Here is a 19936-nt window from a genome sequence, read left to right on the forward strand (position 1 = left end):
ATACTCACTTTAGATCCAAGGATACAAATACATTGAAAGTAAAAGGATGGAAAAAGTTATCCCATACAAATAGTAACGAAAATGGTAGGCTAGCTATACTAGTATCAGACTAAATAGGCTTAAAAAATATGAGAAGAAGAAGGACATGAAATATTAGTAAAAATTTCAATGCAGCAAAAAATACAAGAGTTGTAAATATCTATGCATCTAATAACATATCATAAAATATACAGTGCAAAAATTGATAGAATTTAAGGGAAAATAGTTGTACAATAACAGTTTGATACCTCAATACTGACTCTTAGTGACTGATAGGAAACCAGACAGAAGATAAGTAAATTGAGGACTTGAAAATACAACCAACCAATTAGATTAGGAAACATAGAGAACACTCTACCCAACAACAACAGCATATACATTCTTTCCTTTTTAAATTTAATTTTCTATTATGTTTAGCTAGCCAATATATATTGCATCCTTAGTTTTTGATGTAGTTAAGTGTACATGGGATATTTTCCAGAATGGAACATACGTTAGGCCATAAATTGTCTCTATGGATTAAAAAAGACAGATATCATACCAAATACTTTTTTTTTAAAGATTTTATTTATTTATATGACAGACAGAGATCACAAGTAGGCAGAGAGGCAGGCAGGGGCAGGGGAAGCAGGCTCCCTGCTGAGCAGAGAGCCCAATGTGGGGCTCGATCCCAGGACCCTGGGATCATGACCCAAGCCGAAAGCAGAGGTTTTAACCCACTGAGCCACCCAGGCGCCCCCATACCAAATACTTTTTAACTACAGTGTGAAGAAGTTAAAAATGAATTACAAAATAAAACTAGAAAATTAATAAATTTGTAGAAATTGAACACCCTTTTAAACAAGGGATCAAAGAAGCAATCACAAAGAATGTTAGAAAAATGTAGAGATGAATGAAAATGAAAGCAGAACATACCAAAACTTATATGGCTCAGTGAAAACACTGCTTAAGAGCCAAATTGTAGCTTTAAACACTTACACTAAAAAATAACATCTCAAATCCACAATCTAACTTTACAACTCAAGGAAACATAAAAAGAAGAAACTAAACACAAAGCTAGCAGAAAGCAGTAAGTAATAGAGCAGAGCAGAAATAAATGAAACAGAAAAGAGAAAAACAATAAGGAACATCAATGAAACCAAAAGTTGGTTCTTTGAAAAGATAAAAAAATTGACAAACTAAGGGGGGAAAAAGGCCAAGGTCCAATGCTTCACAACATCGGATTTGGCAATGATTTCTTAAATATGACACCAAAGGCAAAGAAAACATTGGACTTCATGAATGTTTTAAAATGTTGTGCATCAAAAAAACACTATCAACAAAGTAAAAATGCAACCCACAGAATGGGAGGAAGAAACTAAATTTTTAAAAAAGATTTTATTTATTTATTTGACACAGAGAGAGAGATCACAAGTAGGCAGAGACGTAGGCAGAGAGAGAGAGAGAGAGGGAAGCAGGCTCCCCACTGAGCAGAGAGCCTCATGCAGGAATCCATCCCAGGACCCTGAGATCATGACCTGAACCGAAGGCAGAGCCCACTGAGCCACCCAGGTGCCCTGAAAAAACAAAATTTTATATCCCATAAGAGATTAATACCTGGGACTTATAGAGAAGACCTAAAAGTCAACAACAAAAACAACAAACTGATTCAAAAATGGGTAGAGGAGTTGAATAGACATTTCTTCAAAGAATATAAACAAATGGCCAATAAGCAAGAAAAGAGGCAAATCAAAATGACAATGAAATATCACTTTGCATTCATCATGAGATGCTCTCTCAGAATGTTTTGAAATGATCATGTGATTTTAACCTTTTATTCTATTAATGTAGTAGATCACACTTATTGATTCTATTTGTTGAACTATCCTTGCATCTCAAGGATGAATCCCACTTCATATTGGTGCATGATGCTTGAATTGCACTACTGAATTCAGTTTACTAGTATTTTGTTGAGAATATTTGCATCTATATTCATCAGTGATACTGGCCTATGGTTTCCTTTTATTGTAGTGTCCTTATATGGGCTTTGGTGTGAGAATAATTTTGACTTTGTAAACTGAGTTTGAAAGTGTTACCTTCAATTTTTTTGGAAGATTTTCAGAAGAAGTGGCATTAATTCTTTAAACATTTGGTAGAATTCACCACTGAAATCATCTGGTCCTGGGCTTTTCTTTCTTAGAGGAGATTTGATTATTACTACAATTTCCATAGTCATTATTGGTCTGTTTGGATTTTATATAGCCAGAAGGAGAATTTCCAGACCATATGATAATTCTATTTTGGAGGGGCACTGACATATAGTTTTCCATATCAGTATCTTTTTTGAATTGTTAAGACTTGTTTTGACATGTCATCCAGACATGTCATCTAACATACTCCTCATGTGCTTGAAAAGAATGTATATTCTTTTGCTGTTAGGTTAAAAGTTCTGTTTGTCAGGTCCATTTTGATATATAATGCTGGTTAAATTCACTCTTTACTGATTTTCTGTCTGGGTATTCTATCCATTATTGAGGTTTCCTGTTATTGTATCAGTTTCTTTTTTCAGATCTGTTATTTGTTCATATAGTTAGGTGTTCTGATGTTGGGTGCATATATATTTACAATTATTATATCCTCCTATTGAATTGACACTTTTTATCATTAGTGTCTCCTGACAGTTTTAATTAGTTTACTTTGTCTGACATAAGTCTAGTCATTCCTGCTTTCTTTTGCTTACCAATTGTATGAAATATGTTTCCTTAACTTCACTTTCAGCCAATGCGTATCCTTGAATCTGAAAGAGTTTTTTGTAGACACATCATAGTTGGATCTTTTTTTTTTCATTTTCTTTTTTTCAAATTTAAATTCAATTAGCCAAGGTATAGTTAGTTTTTGATATAATGTTCAATGATTCATTAGTTGAATATAACACCCAGTGCTCATTCTATCACATGCCCTCTTTAATTCCCATGACCCAGTTACCCCATTACCCCACCCACCTCCCTTTCTACAACCCTCAGTTTGTTTCCCGGAGTCAAGTGTCGCACATTGTTTGTCTCCCTCTCTTATTTTTTTCCCATTCAGTTTTCCCTTCCTTCCTTTCTTATCCTCTGGACTATTCCTTATGTTCCACATATTAATGAGGCAGTCCTAAGAGGGAAATACATAACCATCCAAGCATCTCTGAAAAAATTAGAAAAATCCCAAATGCACAAGGTAAACTTACACCTAAAGGACCTGGAGAAAGAAAAGCAAATAAAGCCTAAGCCAAGCAGGAGAGGAGAAATAATAAAGATTAGAGCAGAAATCAATGAAATAGAAACCAGAAAAACAGCAGAACCATAAATGAAACTAGAAGCTGGTTCTTTGAAAGAATTAATAAGATCACAGTTGAATCTTATCCATTCAGCCTGGTTTTTTTGGGCAGGGGTGGGGGGAGTTTAGTCTGTTGAGACTTACTGGTAGAGGAGGATTTGTCATTGCCATTTTGTTAACTGTTTTTTGTTTGTCTTATAGTTCTTCTGTCCCTCTTTTTCTCTCTTGCTGTATTCCTTTGTGTGTCATTGTTGTTGCTTTTTGATTGACTGATTGACTGACAGGTGTTAATTCCTTTTCCTTTCTTTAATGTAACTTCTTAGATATTTTCTTTGTGGTTACCAAGGGGCTTAAACGAAATGTTTTATAACAGTCTCTTTTAAGCTCTTTTTAACAACTTGAATTCTCTGCTTTTCTCTTTTTCCTCCACATTATATGCTATTTATGTCACAATTTATATCTACCTGTCTTGTATTATATATCCATTAACATAACTTAGTTATAGCTGTTTAAATACTTTTTTCTTTTCTATTTTTCTAAGATTTTATTTATTTGACAGAGAAAGACACAGCAAGAGCATGAACAAAAGCAGGGGGAGTGGGAGAGGGAGAAACAGGCTTCCTGCTGTCGGGCTCCATCCTAGGATCATGGGATCACAACCTGAGCCAAAGGCAGACGCCTAACAACTAAGCTGCCAGGCGCCCCTAAAAATTTTTTTAACTTTTACAGTATAATTAAAAGCAATTTACCCACCACCAATACAGTAAAACATTTCTGGTTTTGATCTTTATCAATGAGCTTCATATTTTGTTAGGCTCTCATATTGTTTTCTGTCCTTTCTTTTAACTTGAAGAACTCTGTTTAGTTTTTTTGTTTTGTCTTGTTTTTGTTTTGTTGTTGTTGTTTTTGTTTGTTTTTGTTTTTTTTGTAAGAGTGTTCTAGTGGTGTTAAACTCCCTCAGCTTTCGTTTGTCTGAGAAAGTCTTTATCTCCCCTATACTGAAGTACACATTTGCTGGGTATAGTACTCTTTGTTGGCAATTTTTTGTCTTTCAGCACTTTGTTTTGTTTAATTTTTTTTTTTTTTTTTACTATATCATCCCACTCACTTCTAGTCTGTTTCTGCTGAACAATTTTCTAAACATTAGTAGGGGTTCTCTTGTATGTAACAAGTCACTTTCCTCTTGCCATTTGCAAAATTCTTTGTCTTTAACTTTTCATAATTTGATTATGTGTCTCAGTGTGGGTTTCTTTGGATGTACATTTTTATTTTAGTGCTTTGGTCTTCTAGATCTGATGCCTATGTCCTTCCCCAGTTTTGCAGTTTTTATCCATCTTATTTTGAATAAGTTTTCTGCTCCTTTCTCTTTCTTCCTTCTTAAGCTTCCATAACGCATATAATGGTCCTCCTGATAGTGTCCCTTATGTTTCTTATGCTATCTTCACTTTTTTCATTTCTTTTCCTTTTTCTCTGATCAGAGGATTTCCACTGACTTGTCTTTGAAATCTTACCCTTTCTTCTGCTTGATGTAGTCCACTGCTGAATTCCTCTATTGAATTTTTCAGTTTAGTTGTTAGATTCTTCAGATATATGATTTTTGATACTTTTATGCTTCTCTTTATTGAAATTCTCATTTAGATCATGCTTTGGTCTCCTGAACTTGGTTAGCATACTTAAAATCACTGCTTTGAACTCTCTAGCAGATAAATCACCTATCTCATTATGGTCTTTTCTGGATATTTACCTTGCTCTTTTGTTTATAATATATTTCACTGTCTCTTCCTTTTTCCTCTCTATATTGCATTAAATAAATTAATTAAATAAAAAAGCCAACTCTCCCTGCCTAGATAAGTTGGCCTCACATAGGAGAAGAAATCATCTGGCCAGGGGTTCTCCATACCTCTTAAAACTTTGTGCTTGTCAAAACCATTGCTTATGTTAGTGACCCTCAGAGATTAGGGTGTATCAAATCCCATCAAGCAGAGGAAGTGCCCACAAGCTCATTCAGGTTCCTGGAAGAGTACTAATTTCTTGCCCCATTAGTTCCCAGATGCAGATTAATTTGAAGTTCAACTTTTGTTGGGATGTTAGATATGTAGTCTAGCCCCTCCTGGCAAGAAACTGGGAGCTGGGTATGTTGGCCTACTTGCTTTGTGATGAGCCATCCTGTCAGAACCAGAGCTAGAAGATTTGGGGACCAGTCCCTTGGGTGGAAGCCATAAAAACTGAGGAGCTACATGTATGGTTTAAACTTTTCAGTCCTCAGGCAGAAGCTGGGAATTGGGGATTCCCTCCTGAATGTAAGACACTGTGTTGTAGGTAGGGTTTACAGAGAGAATGTGTTCCAGCTTATCCTACCCTTTTTTATGTGAGTATTTCCTCAATTGTATGATGTGTAAGAATCTCCCAATTCATTTCTGGATTTCTCACAGAAGGAAATGATCTCTGTGTAACTATTTATTCAGTGTATCCATGGAATGAGGGAAAGTTAGGAGCCTCCTATTTCACCATCTCATTCTCCAGTAGTTTCAAAGAACAGTAAAGACACTCTTGTCTTAGATTCTCAGAGTAAGGCTGCTCTTATTATCCTATCACTTCCCTCAAAAATGTATTTCTCCCTCTGAAATCCACTGGCTGAGTCAACAGTATCAATATCGATACCTGCCATGATTCCTACCATTCACTTTCCACTACTTTCCTCTTATCTCTCCCCCAAGTAATCATGCTACTCACATCTCAGATAGTAATCATGTCTTACCTCTAGAAGATTTTTGGTGATACTTAAGTTCTCAATAAACACATCTCCAGAGGTAGCAGTCTCTTCTCCAGTCAATATTTTGAAGGTAGTAGTTTTTCCAGCTCCATTTAATCCAAGCAATCCAAAGCATTCCTTCTTTTGGATTCCAAGGGAGATATTTCTGACAGCCAAAACAGCTGGACATGTAAAATATATCTTAAAAAATACAGAAAGCACAATATAGAAAAGGATATTTATAGGTTAAATTTTAAAAATACATCAGACCCCTATGGACCACTCTGGACCTCAGACAACTTCACAAAAACTCTCCTACTCTGTTGGACTAATACACAGATTCAGAAGACCATAGTGAGCCCTTGATGCTAATGACATGATCTTTAATAGGAATGAAATCATAAATTGGCCATTGAACAATATTACCTTTGTGAGTTCCTTAATAAGTACTGTGAAATTCAGGGATTCCTGAGGTTGCTCCAGGATTCTGTTTCTCTCATATTGCACATCATCATCTTCAGATTCCCCAGATAATTCTGTGGACACTATTTCCTATATTTTCAAAAACAGCATCACAGAAATGGAGACCTCTTAGACATCAGGTCTAGATAACTGGTTGGCTTCAGGAAGGCTTAACTGGGGATTTATCTCAAAGATGTCAGAACAGAAATTTCAAATCATTCCCAAAAAACTTCCTACATACTTGTCACACTGTCATATATAAACCTATCCCCTATTTCCGAAGTTTGAAAACTATACTCCTACCCATGAGCAAGTAGCTTGTTCCTATCAAAATGGACACTTAATCAAAAACTGGAACCATGGGCTCCTGGGTGGCTCAGTTGGTTAAGTGACTGCCTTTGGTTCAGGTCATGATCCTGGAGTCCCGGGATCGAGTCCCACATCGGGCTTTCTTCTCACCAGGGAGTCTGCTTCTCCTGCTGACCTCTCTCCTCTCATCCTCTCTCTCTCTCTCTCAAATAAATAAATAAAATCTTGGAAAAAAAACTGGAACCACAACACACACTATAAATTATAACCAAATACTATTTGCTAATTACATTTATCTTATAAGATATCAATAGAATTAAGAATAGGGAAGATTAACTCTTTCTTTTCTGAGAGGAAGAGTGGAATCCAAGGACCATTTCACAAGGTAAATAAACTGAATTTAAAAAAATAAATAGGAGTTAATTAGGAGATTTATAATGGGAAGGGAGAAAAAGGGTAGGGCATTCCACATGGTAGAAAGAGTATGAAAGAATAATCTAAGATTTGTCCATTCTCTACTTTAATTTTTAACTTCCTGTTTTGAAAAAATTTTGATTTATGGACAATTATAAACACAGGATAATTCCAGTATGCATTTTAGCCTTCTAATGTTAACACCTTACATAGTCACGGTACACTGATCAAAATAAAGAAATTAACATTGGTTCAATTCTAGGAACTACAGATTTTATTGTAGTTTAGTGCAAAATATGCTGAATAATTTTAATGCCACTTTTAGTCTAAACTTTTAAAGCACAACATATCCAGACAAGTGCATAAATCATAAACCCACATCTTAATGATTTTTCACAAGGTGAACATATTTATGTAACCACCCCTGATAAAGAAAACAGAGCATTACCTCAACAGTAACTGGAATCCTGACTTGTAACTCCAAATATTATATATTAGTTTTGTCTGTTTTTGAAATTTATATGAATGGAATTCTACTTTATTTTTTAATTTTTAAATTAAGTTTAATTCCAGTAAACACACAGTTTTAAATTAGTTTTTGGTGTACAATATAGTGATTTGACAATTCTACATATGACTTATGTTCATTGTGATGTGTACTCTTAATCCCCTTTACCTATTTCACCCATTCCACCCACCAACCTCCCCTCTGGTGACTGTCAGTTTGTTCTCTATAGTTAAGAGTCTGTTTCTTGGTCTGACTGTCTCTTTCTCTTAACAGAATTCTACTTTATGTAACTTTTCTGTGTCTGGCTTCTTTGGGACAATATTATAGTTGTGTTATTATTCCATGCTGTTCCATATGAGTTATAGCCTGCTTCTTCTTGTTGCTATATTCTATTGTGAGAACAGACATTTCTTTTGTTATGTTATATTAGTCATCATACAGTACGTCATTAGTTTTTGATGTAGCATCCCATGATTCATTTTTGTGTATAACACCCAGGGCTCATTACAACACATGCCCTCCTTAATAACCATCATGAGGCTAACCCATTCCCCCCTACCTGTCTCCCCTCTGAAACCCTCAGATTGTTTCCCAGAGTCCATAATCACTCATGATTCATGTCCCCCTCTTATTTCTCCCCCACTTCAGTTTTCCCTTCTTTCCCCTAATGCCCACTATATGACTGACAAACATATGGTCTGCTTCTCTCTCTTTTTTAAGGAGGGTCTATATGAATAATGCTGTGTGAACATTCTTGTAAATGTCTTTTGGTGAACATGAGTGTGCATTTCTGTTGGATTTATACCTAGAAGGGGAGCTTCTGGGTCTCAGTATGTCTCATTTTCATAAACATATGAAGACAATACATTAGAAGGCAATGCAAGACACTTTTCTAAAGAGTTATCAGTTTATATTCCCAACACCAGTGTTTTGAGATTTCTAGTCATTCTGCAGCCTCAGCACTTACTATTTTTATGAGTATGCTTTGGTGTCCTTTAGTGGCTTTAATTAGCATTTACTGAAGACTACTAATGTTGTGAATTTTTACACATATTTATTGCATATTTGGATATTCTTTTCTGTAAAGTCAGTGTCCCAAGTCTTTTGCCCACTTTTAATTGGGCTTTCTGTCTTTTTCTTACTGATTAACAATTCAAAAATCTTTTTCCAGTTGGTGACTTGTCTTTTCATTCACTTGATGTCTTTTGATAATGATGCCCTCACTATCATGAAGGTATTTGCTATGTTTTTGTTCTAAAAGTTTATTATTTTACCTTTCACATTTAGATCTACAGAAAAGTTGTAAGTTACAAATGATTTGTACAGAGTAAGACAGGAGTCAACTTCATTATTCTCAATGTGGATAACCAACTGGATCAGCACCACTAATTGAAAAGAATATCCTTTCTCCACTGCATTATGTGTCAATGTTGTCATACATCAGGTGACCACATATTTGTGCATCTATTTCTAGACATTCTATTCCATTTGTTCTTGAATTTTAGCATGTGTCAGAATCAGCTGGATGGCTTATAAAACATAAAATAAAACCAAAAGCTTTTGATTTTAGTAGGTCTGGGGTGGGGCCCAAGAACTTGCATTTCCCCCCCTTTTTTTTTTTAATTTGACAGAGATCATAAGTAGGCAGAGAGGCAGGCGGGTGGGGCGGGGAGCAGGCTCCCTGCTGAGCAGAGAGCCCAACACGGGCCCAATCCCAGGACCCTGAGATCATGACCTGAGCCAAAGGCAGAGGCTTTAACCCATTGAGCCACCCAGGTGCCCCAAGAACTTGCATTTCTAAAAATGAAAAATTCCAAGCTACTACAAATAACCACCCCTTAAGGAAAATTATTTTTCTAATACATTGTTTTATTTGTCTGTTTTAGTTACTACAGTTTACAAAAAATACTTATATATGGTAGTATTAGTGCACCACTTTTGTTCTCCTTCAACACTTCCTTGGCTATCCTTGACATTTTGCATTTCCATGCAAACTTTAGAATCAGCTGATCATTTTCCTCACACATAAACATGCACGCACAAAAATACCCACTAGCATTTTGATTGGAATTGTTTTGAATCTTTAGATCAATTTGGGAAAAAACTATCATTTTCCCAATATTGGGTTTTCCAAAGCAAGTACATGGTATTCCTTGATTTATAGGTCTTCTTCAATCTCTCAATACTGTTTTGTACTTTTCCATATAAAGGTCTTGTATAAATTCTGTTAGACTTATTCCTAGATATTTTTTTTCTTTTTATGTTATTTGAATAACAACATTTTACATTTCACTTGTTTGTGGCTTATATATGGATATATAACTGATTTTTCTATACAGATTTTGTATTTAGCAATATTTATTTTAACACTTCATTCCTTTAACTATGTACACAATGCTGTCATTTGTAAATAATGAATTTTTAAATTTTTACAATTTTATGCCTATCATTTTTTTTCTTGCCCTATTGCATTAATACCTATAATAAATTGGATAAAAATGGAATTTAAAATGGAATAAAAGGGAATAAAAGGTATAGCATAGGGAATATAGTTAATGGTATAGCAGTAGTGTTGTATGGTGACAGATGATAGCTACACTTGTGGTAAGCATAGCATAACATATAAACTTGTGAACTTACTATGTTGACACTTGAAACTAATCTAACATTGTTCAACTTGGGTCATGATCCTAGGGTCCTGGGATCAAGCTCTGCAGTGGGCTCCCTGCTCAGTGCAGAGCCTGCTTCTCCCTCTCCCTCTGCCTGCCACTCCTCCTGCTTGTGCTCTCTGCCACGTAAATAAATGAAATCTTTAAAAAAAATCATATTATTTGATGTAGATTTTTCTTGTGGTTACTTTTTACCATATTAAGGAAGTTCCTTTCTGGTTTTGGTTTGCTAAAGAATTTTATAAGAAATACAATTTTATCAAATCTTTTTTCTGAATCTCTCAGGATTGTAATTATTTTTCTGATTTTTCTTATTAATATAGTGAATTATGTTTTATTAGTATGGTGACTTTTTGTGTCATTGTTACACTGTTAACTTAAATGGAATTTAAGTTAAAAATTAAGAAAAAATAAAGTGTTACACTATGCTTGCATTCCTGTAATAAACCTTACCAGGTGATGAATTCAAACTAACATTTTTGTGAAGGATTTTTGCATCTGTGTCCATAAGCACAATTCATCTGTAATTTTTCTGTTTTGTAGCATTATTTATAGCTATTATCTCTAAGTTATTATGGCCTCACAAGACAGCAAGACAGAAAAATAAAGGTAAGAAAATAAATCAATAAAATAGAAAACAAAACATATAACAGAGAAGTAAAAAATTCAAAAGTTGGTTCTTCGGAGAGATTAATTGGTTAAACACCTACCAAGCGTAATTAAGAAAACAAGGTTGGGGGAGCAGAAAAACTACAAACTACTAACAGATATTAAGAACAAAACAGAAGAACACCGTGAACAGATTGTTGTCAATACATTTGATGATTTAGATGAAACTGGCACATTCCTTGAAAAGTGCAAAATGAGAAAAGAATAGAAAACCTGCACACTCCAATGTTATATAATTTGAAACTCTTATTACAAATTTTCCCTTAAAGAAAATCCCAAGTCCATATAATTTTGCCATTAAATTCCTCATTCCCAAAACTCGACTGTCCTCAGAATGAAGTTCAAGATCCTTAGCATGGCACTTTGGAGGCCTTTCCCAGCTTAGCCACATCACTTTTTTTTCTTTTTTTGACATATAATGTATTATTTGTTGCAGTCATCCTGCCCTGCCTTCCAACACCTTGGCTCCAGACATAATAATAGCTCCTTGAATGTTTTCCAGCTCCTTGTCCGTTCATAAGTTGACCTCTATGCCTTGGACTCACTTTCTCAAGTGTCACCCAATCCCCAAAGCTTGGTTTTGTGACACCTAGATGCATTTATAGTATTTTGGGTTTCTGTTTATTAGAGCACATATTTTTTGGATTGTATTTGTCTGAACTCTGATTTGGTCGCTGTCTTGAAACCCTTTCTCTTGCATCTCTATGGAGGTCTCCTTTACCCTCTCTTCCAAGTCTGGGAATCTGTTTGTTCCTCCTGGGCCTCTCCCAGGAATCTGAGACCTGTCCAACATCTAGTATGATACCAGGTACATAGTAGGTACCTGAGACATATCTTTGAAATGTATGACCTCAGCCTTGGGTGTTGGATTTTGCTGGTGCTAACAAGCTTTTTGCGTGTTCACTTGACATGACCCTTCAGTTCTTGGGCTTTTCCTACCCACTGAGAAATTCCCTATGTAATCTTGCAGATTAATGGCTCAGCTGAATAGGAGACACTCATAACATCTGGACAACAGGTGCTGACTCTACTGATGACACCTTAGCTGAGCCTTTGCTCAGCATCTTCCCCACTTCTGGAGGCAATTCTGGGATATTCTCTGCCTTTTATGCCTCCATTAGTGCTATCATTCATACCTTACTCATGTACATTGTGTCTTGATTACCTATGGAGTCAGACCTGTACTGGCAAATGTGAAGAAAGACCACATTGGCATAGTAAGACTTTGGACTGAAGTCTAAGCTTATGGGACAGTCATGCAATTTCATCTATTTTGATAATAGAGAGGCTCCCTTTGCCTCAAAATATTCTTTCCTCTGAAAACACTTCAGACAGTGGTTCTCAAAGCATGAAGGAGTTGCAGAAGCACCACTTGAAAATCTATTACATATTCAAGTTCAGGCCCTACCTAAGGTCCACAAAATCAGCAACTCATGGAGCAGAGACCAGCAACTTGTATTTTAAGAAGACTTCCAGGAGAATCTGGTAAATGCCAGATTTTGAGAGCAACTGCTATAGAGCCTTACTATCAAGTGCGCATTCTGTAGGCTGGCAGAATCAATACCACCTGGGAGTTTGTTAAACAGCTAGGGACCAAATTAGGGTGCATGAGCACTTTGGGAGGAAATGGCCCTCTGATAAGAGATGTTCAAAGGGAAGCTTTCTATTATAATAAAACTATAAAAAATACCATATTTTGACTGGCAAAGCTCAGAATGTTTAGAGACCACAAAGTTCAAATTACGATGAAGATCTTTGATTAACATGGATTTCAATCAACATAGACTGATTTATATTTCTATATATAATAATGGAATTCGGCATGTGTGGAAACATGTTTTTGGTCTTAGAGATATCCCTAAGATCCATAGCCAGGTACTTACCTTATTAAATTTCTTGTAGATACCAAAGAAAATATAGCGAAACACAAAGGTTTTCACTTTCCATGAGGTGGTCTCCATAAGGAAAATCAAGACGAAGAAAATAAATCCCAAAACAGCCATCGCAATTAAAAATTTTCCTATTGCATCTTTTTCCAAACCATATATGTTCATCTGAGTTACTGATGTCAATGACAAAGAAAAAGATATAGGTTTATTTAAAAAAATTATTTCAATAAGAAAACTCTAAGATGTCAACAAACTGCAAGTACTACAGAATCAAATAGAATGATTATCAAATAAGCACAAAATACTATATTTAGAGGTATGTTTGATGACTTTATATGTCATGCAAAATATCTTCAAGATCCTTTAATTCCATGAATTTTGTCTTGCTATAGTTCTAGGCATCCATTATCAATATGGTGCCATATAGCCAGAACCTTTGGGTGAATGCCTGTTCACACTAATCAGAGTAGTGGGTAGCAACAGAGGCTTTCCTTGCCCCAAAATACATTTCCTTTGAAACTACTTCAGATGGTGGGTCTGAAAATGTGGAGCAGTGGCAGTAGAATCACCTGGAATATGCTACATATGCAAACACTCTTACCTATAAGGGAATACTAACATTTAAACTAAGTTGGAAGTGCTAAACGGCTGACATTTTTTCAATTGCTTATGAGAAAAAAAGTAATAATTACAAGGTTCTAAATTCATATATATGTGTGTGTGTGTGTGTGTGTGCGTGTGTGAGTGTGTGTATGTGTGTGTACATAATATATGCATATATGTGTAAGTATGTATCACATTTTCTTTATCCATTCATCCATGGAGATTCTATCCCATGAGAAAATGCATTATGCTAAAGTTTTGAATCTTAGCTCTAACTTGTACAAATTGTGTGACAGAGTAAGTTATTCAATTTTATATAAACTTTAGTTTCCTCAAAGTGAATATAACAACACATAACTTGATGGTCATTGTGAAAATTCAAAATAATAAAGGTAGAGCTATATATGTCAAATAAGTAATAGGCCAGTGGTGTCTGACAAGTTCCAGATACTCACTTGCTTTACTACAATTTACGAAGGCAGGAACGTCTTTTGAGGAGCACAGCAGCCTTGTATTTTGGTTATGAAAATATTTACTGATGCTCATCCCAAAGTTGTATATGGGTAACACCATCAATGAATCAAGTAGAAGGCTTTTGGAATCAGGTCCTTTGTGATTAAAAAGATAACATTAGCATGATTTATACAAAATGAATTGCCCCAGGAAAACAAAATCTCTCCAATGAATTAAATGGAGAAAATTACAAAGCTATATTATTATCCTCACAAAACTCTCACTTCTTGCCACTAAGTATATGTTTTGTAGCATAGTTTATGTTGATAATTACAGCACTGGAAACTCCTAGGCAAAGTTGATATCCATATAACCTGTCCTCTGTCACCTGATGTGACTAGGAAATGCATACTAATTTCTCATTTTTCTTATCTTATCTTATCTTATCTTATCATTTTTCTTATCATGGATGAATAAAGAAAGTTGTGGTAGGAAAGTCAGCATATGACAATAGTAGGAAAGAGATAAATATTTTATCAGCTGAAAGGAGATACATCTTCAGAGAACCAAGTTTAAAGCTCACTGAGGTTTCTTTAATTATTAATTTAATGTGTATAATAGTTGAAGACTATATATGAAGGAATAGGCAACACAATTACAAGTTAAGTTAGCGAAGGTCATTGTTGGACTTCAAGAGCTCAGACTGTTGGTAATAAATATAAGATGATATGCCTGGGCAAAAAACATCTTTGTAAGACACTTTGATAAAAGTGAGATGGTCAACCAAGGAGGACAGAGAATGAGTGAAGTTCCTAAGATATAAATTTTCTAAGTGCTAAAGTCATATCAAGCCTGCCTCAAAGAGGGTAACAATTGGTGTATACGCAAATAATCTAGTATCCAGAAAGAATTCTGGACACTGACTGGCCCCCTGAATAGATGCCAAAAATAACAAGGAGCTAATGTTAAAAAGTATTTAGCCTCTCTCCATAGAATACAAATATTCTCTTTTCTTCATTTAAAAAAAATCTATTTATGTATTTGACAGAAAGAGAGAGAATACGCAGCGGGAGCAGCAGATGTAAACGGAGAAGCAGGCTTTCTGCTGAATAGGAAGGCTGATGTGGGGCTTGATCCCAGGACCCAGGGATCATGACCTGAGCTGAAGCTTAACTGACTAAGCCACCCAGGCGCCCCTATAAATAGCCTCTTAATTCTAAGGAGTAGAGGAAGATCTTCCTACATAAAGAAAAGTAATATGTTAATATAACTGGTTTTGATTCAGTTTTGTCATGTAACAAAAACAAAAATCAATTTATGCAATTAATAAAAAAATTAAAAAAAAATTTTAAGTAATATGATTCCTTAGCTGACAAACTGTTGAAGGATACCATATGAATGGGGTGTGGAGGGATACAAAAACTGAGGAAAAAATGGTTGTAAATGCATGGATAATGTTTAAAAATACTTATCTTCCAGATCAGCATGTGTACAAACCAATAGGAGTAGAATACCAATCAACCAAACTGGATACAATCATAAACAGTGTGGTCATTTTGTGTGTAATGACCAAAAATTAACTCTCTCTGTAGGATTTAGAGAAAAGGAGAATTACTATCTGTTGTTTTGGTTTGCCTCTCTCTATATTCTCCATATTTCTGATAATAGTTTCTGGATTTTCTCATCATCTCTGAATAATGAGTTCAGTTTCTTTTCTAATTTCACATTCTTTATTCTCACCTATTACTACATTGACTACGGCCTTAGGTGTAACATTGATTTGAAAGGGAATGTTGGCAACCCACAGAATGGGAGAATATATTTGTAAATGACACTACAGACAAAGGGCTGATATCCAAGATCTATAAAGAACTTCTTAAATTCAACACCCCCAAAACAGATAACGAAGTAAAAAAATGGGCAGAAGACATGAACAGACACTTCTCCAAAGAAGCCTGGTAGTGGATTTTAAGGAGGGCACGTATTATGTGGAGCAGTGGGTGTGGTACATAAACAATGAATCTTGGAACACTGAAAAAAAAATTGAAAAAAAAAAAGAAAGAATTGGGGTGCCTGGGTGGCTCAGTCGTTAAGCATCTGCCTCCATCTCAGGTCATGATCCAAGTGTCCTGGAATTGGGCCCCATGCCAGGTTCCCTGCTCAGCAGGAAGCCTGTTTCTCTCTCTTCCACTCCCCCTGCCTGTATTCCCTCTCTCACTGCTGTTTATTTCTTGGTCAAATAAATAAATAAAATCTTTAAAAAAAAAAAGAAGGCATACAAATGGCTAACAGACACATGAAAAAGTGTTCATCATCATTAGTCATCAGGGAAATTCAAATCAAAACCACACTGAGATACCACCTTACACCAGTTAGAATGGCACAAATTAACAAGGCAGGAAACAAATGTTGGCAGGGTTGTAGATAAAGGGGAGCACTCTTACACTGTTGGTGGGAATGCAAGCTTTACTTTGTTAAAGAGTATGGAGGTTCCTCAAGACGTTAAAAATAGAGCTACCCTACAACCCAGAAATTGCACTACTAGGTATTTACCCCAAAGATACAGATGTAGTGAAAGAAGGAGCACATACACCCCAATGTTCATAGCAGCAATGTTCACAATAGCCAAACTGTGGAAAGAGCTGAGATGCCTTTCAACAGATGAATGGATAAAAAGATGTGCTTCATATATACAATGGAGTATTACTCAACCATCATAAAGTTTGAAAACCCACCATCCACATCGACATGGATGGAAGTGGTGGGGATTATGCTAAGTGAAATAAGCAGAGAAAGACAATCATCACATGGTTTCACTAATATGTGGAACATAAAGAATAGCACAGAGGACCATTGGGGAAGGGAGGGAAAACTGAAGGTGGGTTGATCAGAGAGGGAGACAAACCCTGAGGAACTATAGACTCTGGGAAACAAACTGAGGGTTACGGAAGGGAGGGGGTCTGGGGGTGGAGTAGCAGGGTGATGGGTATTAAGAAGAGCACGTGTTGTGATGAGTACTGGATGTTATATGCAGCTAATGAATCACCGAACACTATATCAAAAACTAATGATGTACTATATGGTGGCTAACTGAACATAATAAAAATAAATAAATAAAAATAAAAAGACCTCTGAGAGGGATGCTGCCTTGCAGCCCAGCCAACCTGATTTTAGCCCAATGTACTCTCTGATAGACTTCTCATCTACAGAGCTGTAGGATGATTCGTTTGTATAATTTACTAAGTTTGCAGTGACCTGCTACTGCAGCAATAGAAAACTAACACAGAAACTAATTGACAGCAATGTGACTAACTCAGTAAATGAGCACCACAGTATAAATCCTTCAACATGTTTCTTAGTCTATTATTCAGAGATCAATTCTTCTTCATGAGGCTTAATATTGCTCATTGAAGAGGTGTGCAAGGAGTATTAAAATAGGTTTCCAACTATCTCAGGGAATTCTTTTGTGGGAGGGCAAGGCCCAAGGTCAGTAAATGGGTTAGAAGCCTCTTCCTCTCAGTCTTTGCAAGACCTAGTATGGCTGAATTACTTAAAACAGATCTAATTAATGTTCACAGGGTCATTTAATAAAGTAGTGGCAACATTTGTGCTCTATGAAACTTCTCTTTGCCATCATTGCCAGTCCAATCAATCTCTCCATAATCTTAAAGTCAAAGGAGGAAAATGAAATAATAAATATTGTACTGAGACTGGGCCAATGGACTGAAGGACTGGGTTAGTGAAAATGTAGTGTCTTAATGTGTCTTGCATTGCCCCCAACATAATGCCTATAACATCTGTGACACTTAACAAAAGATTATTAACTTACAAGCAGTGTAAGTTTTCCCAGAAATCCAGAACAAAATAACTTTGTATTGTTCTTATCTTCAAGACCGTATTTCTTTATTTATGGGGGAAATGGTGTGATGTCCTTACCTGATGTTGTAGTTATTACTACCTCCAGTACTATGCCGAAAACTCCTGCACAGTAGTTTAACATCACAAGCTTGATGTAGGCACTGGTATGACTAGAAAAAAGGAAACTTATCAGGTACGTGAAGGGAATGACAGACCAGCCAAACAGCATGAAGATGATCAATGTGTCCAGAAAGCGGTAATTCTTGGTCAGTTCATCCAATCCAGATAACAGGAACACCACCTGAGACAGAGAGTACACAAGTAAAGTCAAAGTGGAGAAAACTATGCAATGACTATGAATTCAGTCTAATAACTTAGAAAAGGGGAGAAGTCTTCCTTTGTTAGAACACTAAGTATTTTCTTAACCAAACAATTTTGTCTGTGAGCCTGGCTATTGAGGTTCTTCTGCTTCTCCCTCAGGTGAACACATCTCCTCTAATTGCCATTCTCCTTGTTTTCATCTACTTGAAAGTTTCATTTTGTTCTCCTTGAACAAGATCAAAGTATATTCTTTCTTTTCCTTCCTCTAACCCCAAGTAAACTAAATTCTCAGTATTCCCAGAAATGAGATCACCTAGGAGAAAAAACTTTTTTTTTTTTTTTTTAAGATTTACATTCTGGCAGATGTAAACTGTAATGCTAAGGACGTGCCTTTCATGGCTCTCCATTTTTAGATTCTGCCTGTTGACTTTACTCTGTTTTCCTACTCCTCCTTTCCCCATGTCAGCCACTCAGTTGAGAAGCACACAGGTAAACTCAAAAGTAGAGGGGATCTAAGAAGGGGAACAGAGAATCTGTTACAGGGAGTTGTTACAGAAAATATATCTCTAGAAATCGACATCTTATAAGTTGTCAAAACTGTGGTTTCTCCAAATATTCCAGAATCATTTATTTTGAGCTATTAAATGTTTATGTAGCAAGAACCTTGAGAAGTGGATGGTAGGATTAAGTTGAGAATAGCTACCAGTGATTGAAAGCAGGTTCTCAGTGGTAGTAGAAAAAGCAGCAAAAATAAGTAAACAAACAAACAAACATAGCATAGATGAAAATATTTGGGAATTATGGGTGTGGCTACTTTGCTTCTGTCATCACAGACTTTCAGTCTCAAGAGAAATGCAGTGAATGTAAATAACTTTAGAATTTTGAATGATCTAGTTATTTTTTTTTGTTGAAAGATTTATGATGTTTAGGGATTTCACTAATTATAAAATGTACATTTTTAGGTGGGAAGACTCAACATTGTAAGAATGCAGCTATTCCCCAAATTAGTCTATAAACAAAAATATCACTAAGATATTCAGTTGAATATTTTATTATTTTTTTACAGATTTTATTTATTTATTTGAGAAAGAGAGATAGTATAAGGGGGGGGAAGGGAGAGAGAAGCAGACTCTGCAGAGCGCGGAACCCCATATGGAGCTCTATCCCAGGACCCTGGGACAATGACCTGAGCTGAAGCCATACACTTAACTGACGGAACCGCCCAGGTGCCCCATGGAAGTATCTTTTAAATCAGGCATATAAATAGCCAGAATGAGCATTGTAATTTATTTTATCTTGGATCTTAAAAAAACTTTTGTAGACAGTCTCTAAAAATAATTATCAAGTGAAAATTTATTTTGAAATGTAACACATTCAAAATTGTACAAAATACAGATGAACAGATCACTCAAATGTTACAAAACAAACACTGCTGTGAAAATTACCAAAGACACCAATGCAACTCAAGGCACAACATCTCCCTTCTCTGTGAAGGTCAACACTATCCCGACCTCTATGAGAATTACTTTCCTTCTTTTCTTTACAGTTTTAACAAAAACATCCCTAAATAATACTTCTATTTTTCAACTATACATGGAACTATATAGTATGTACTTCTTCCTACTTGGCTTCTTTTGCTAACATTGTATTTGTGAAAATTCATCCCCACTGTTGCCTAGTGTGGCAGTTCATT

General features: G+C 35.7%; 1 protein-coding gene across 1 annotated transcript in view; it reads right to left on the minus strand.

Moving 5' to 3' along the window:
• LOC116859025 (ATP-binding cassette sub-family A member 3-like) overlaps positions 1-19936 on the minus strand; it is a 141093-nt gene that overhangs the window by 14290 nt on the left and 106867 nt on the right. The window contains exons 21-25 of the mRNA XM_032844014.1: positions 18001-18223; positions 14067-14219; positions 13003-13181; positions 6515-6640; positions 6095-6289 (exon numbers count right to left, since the gene is read on the minus strand). Coding sequence (XP_032699905.1) covers positions 6095-6289; positions 6515-6640; positions 13003-13181; positions 14067-14219; positions 18001-18223 — 876 coding nt within the window. The remainder of the gene's footprint in view (positions 1-6094; positions 6290-6514; positions 6641-13002; positions 13182-14066; positions 14220-18000; positions 18224-19936) is intronic.

The sequence above is a fragment of the Lontra canadensis genome, unplaced genomic scaffold (assembly GCF_010015895.1).
Source record: "Lontra canadensis isolate GAN:19392208 unplaced genomic scaffold, GSC_riverotter_1.0 scaffold146, whole genome shotgun sequence".
NCBI classification, from domain to species: Eukaryota; Metazoa; Chordata; class Mammalia; order Carnivora; family Mustelidae; genus Lontra; species Lontra canadensis.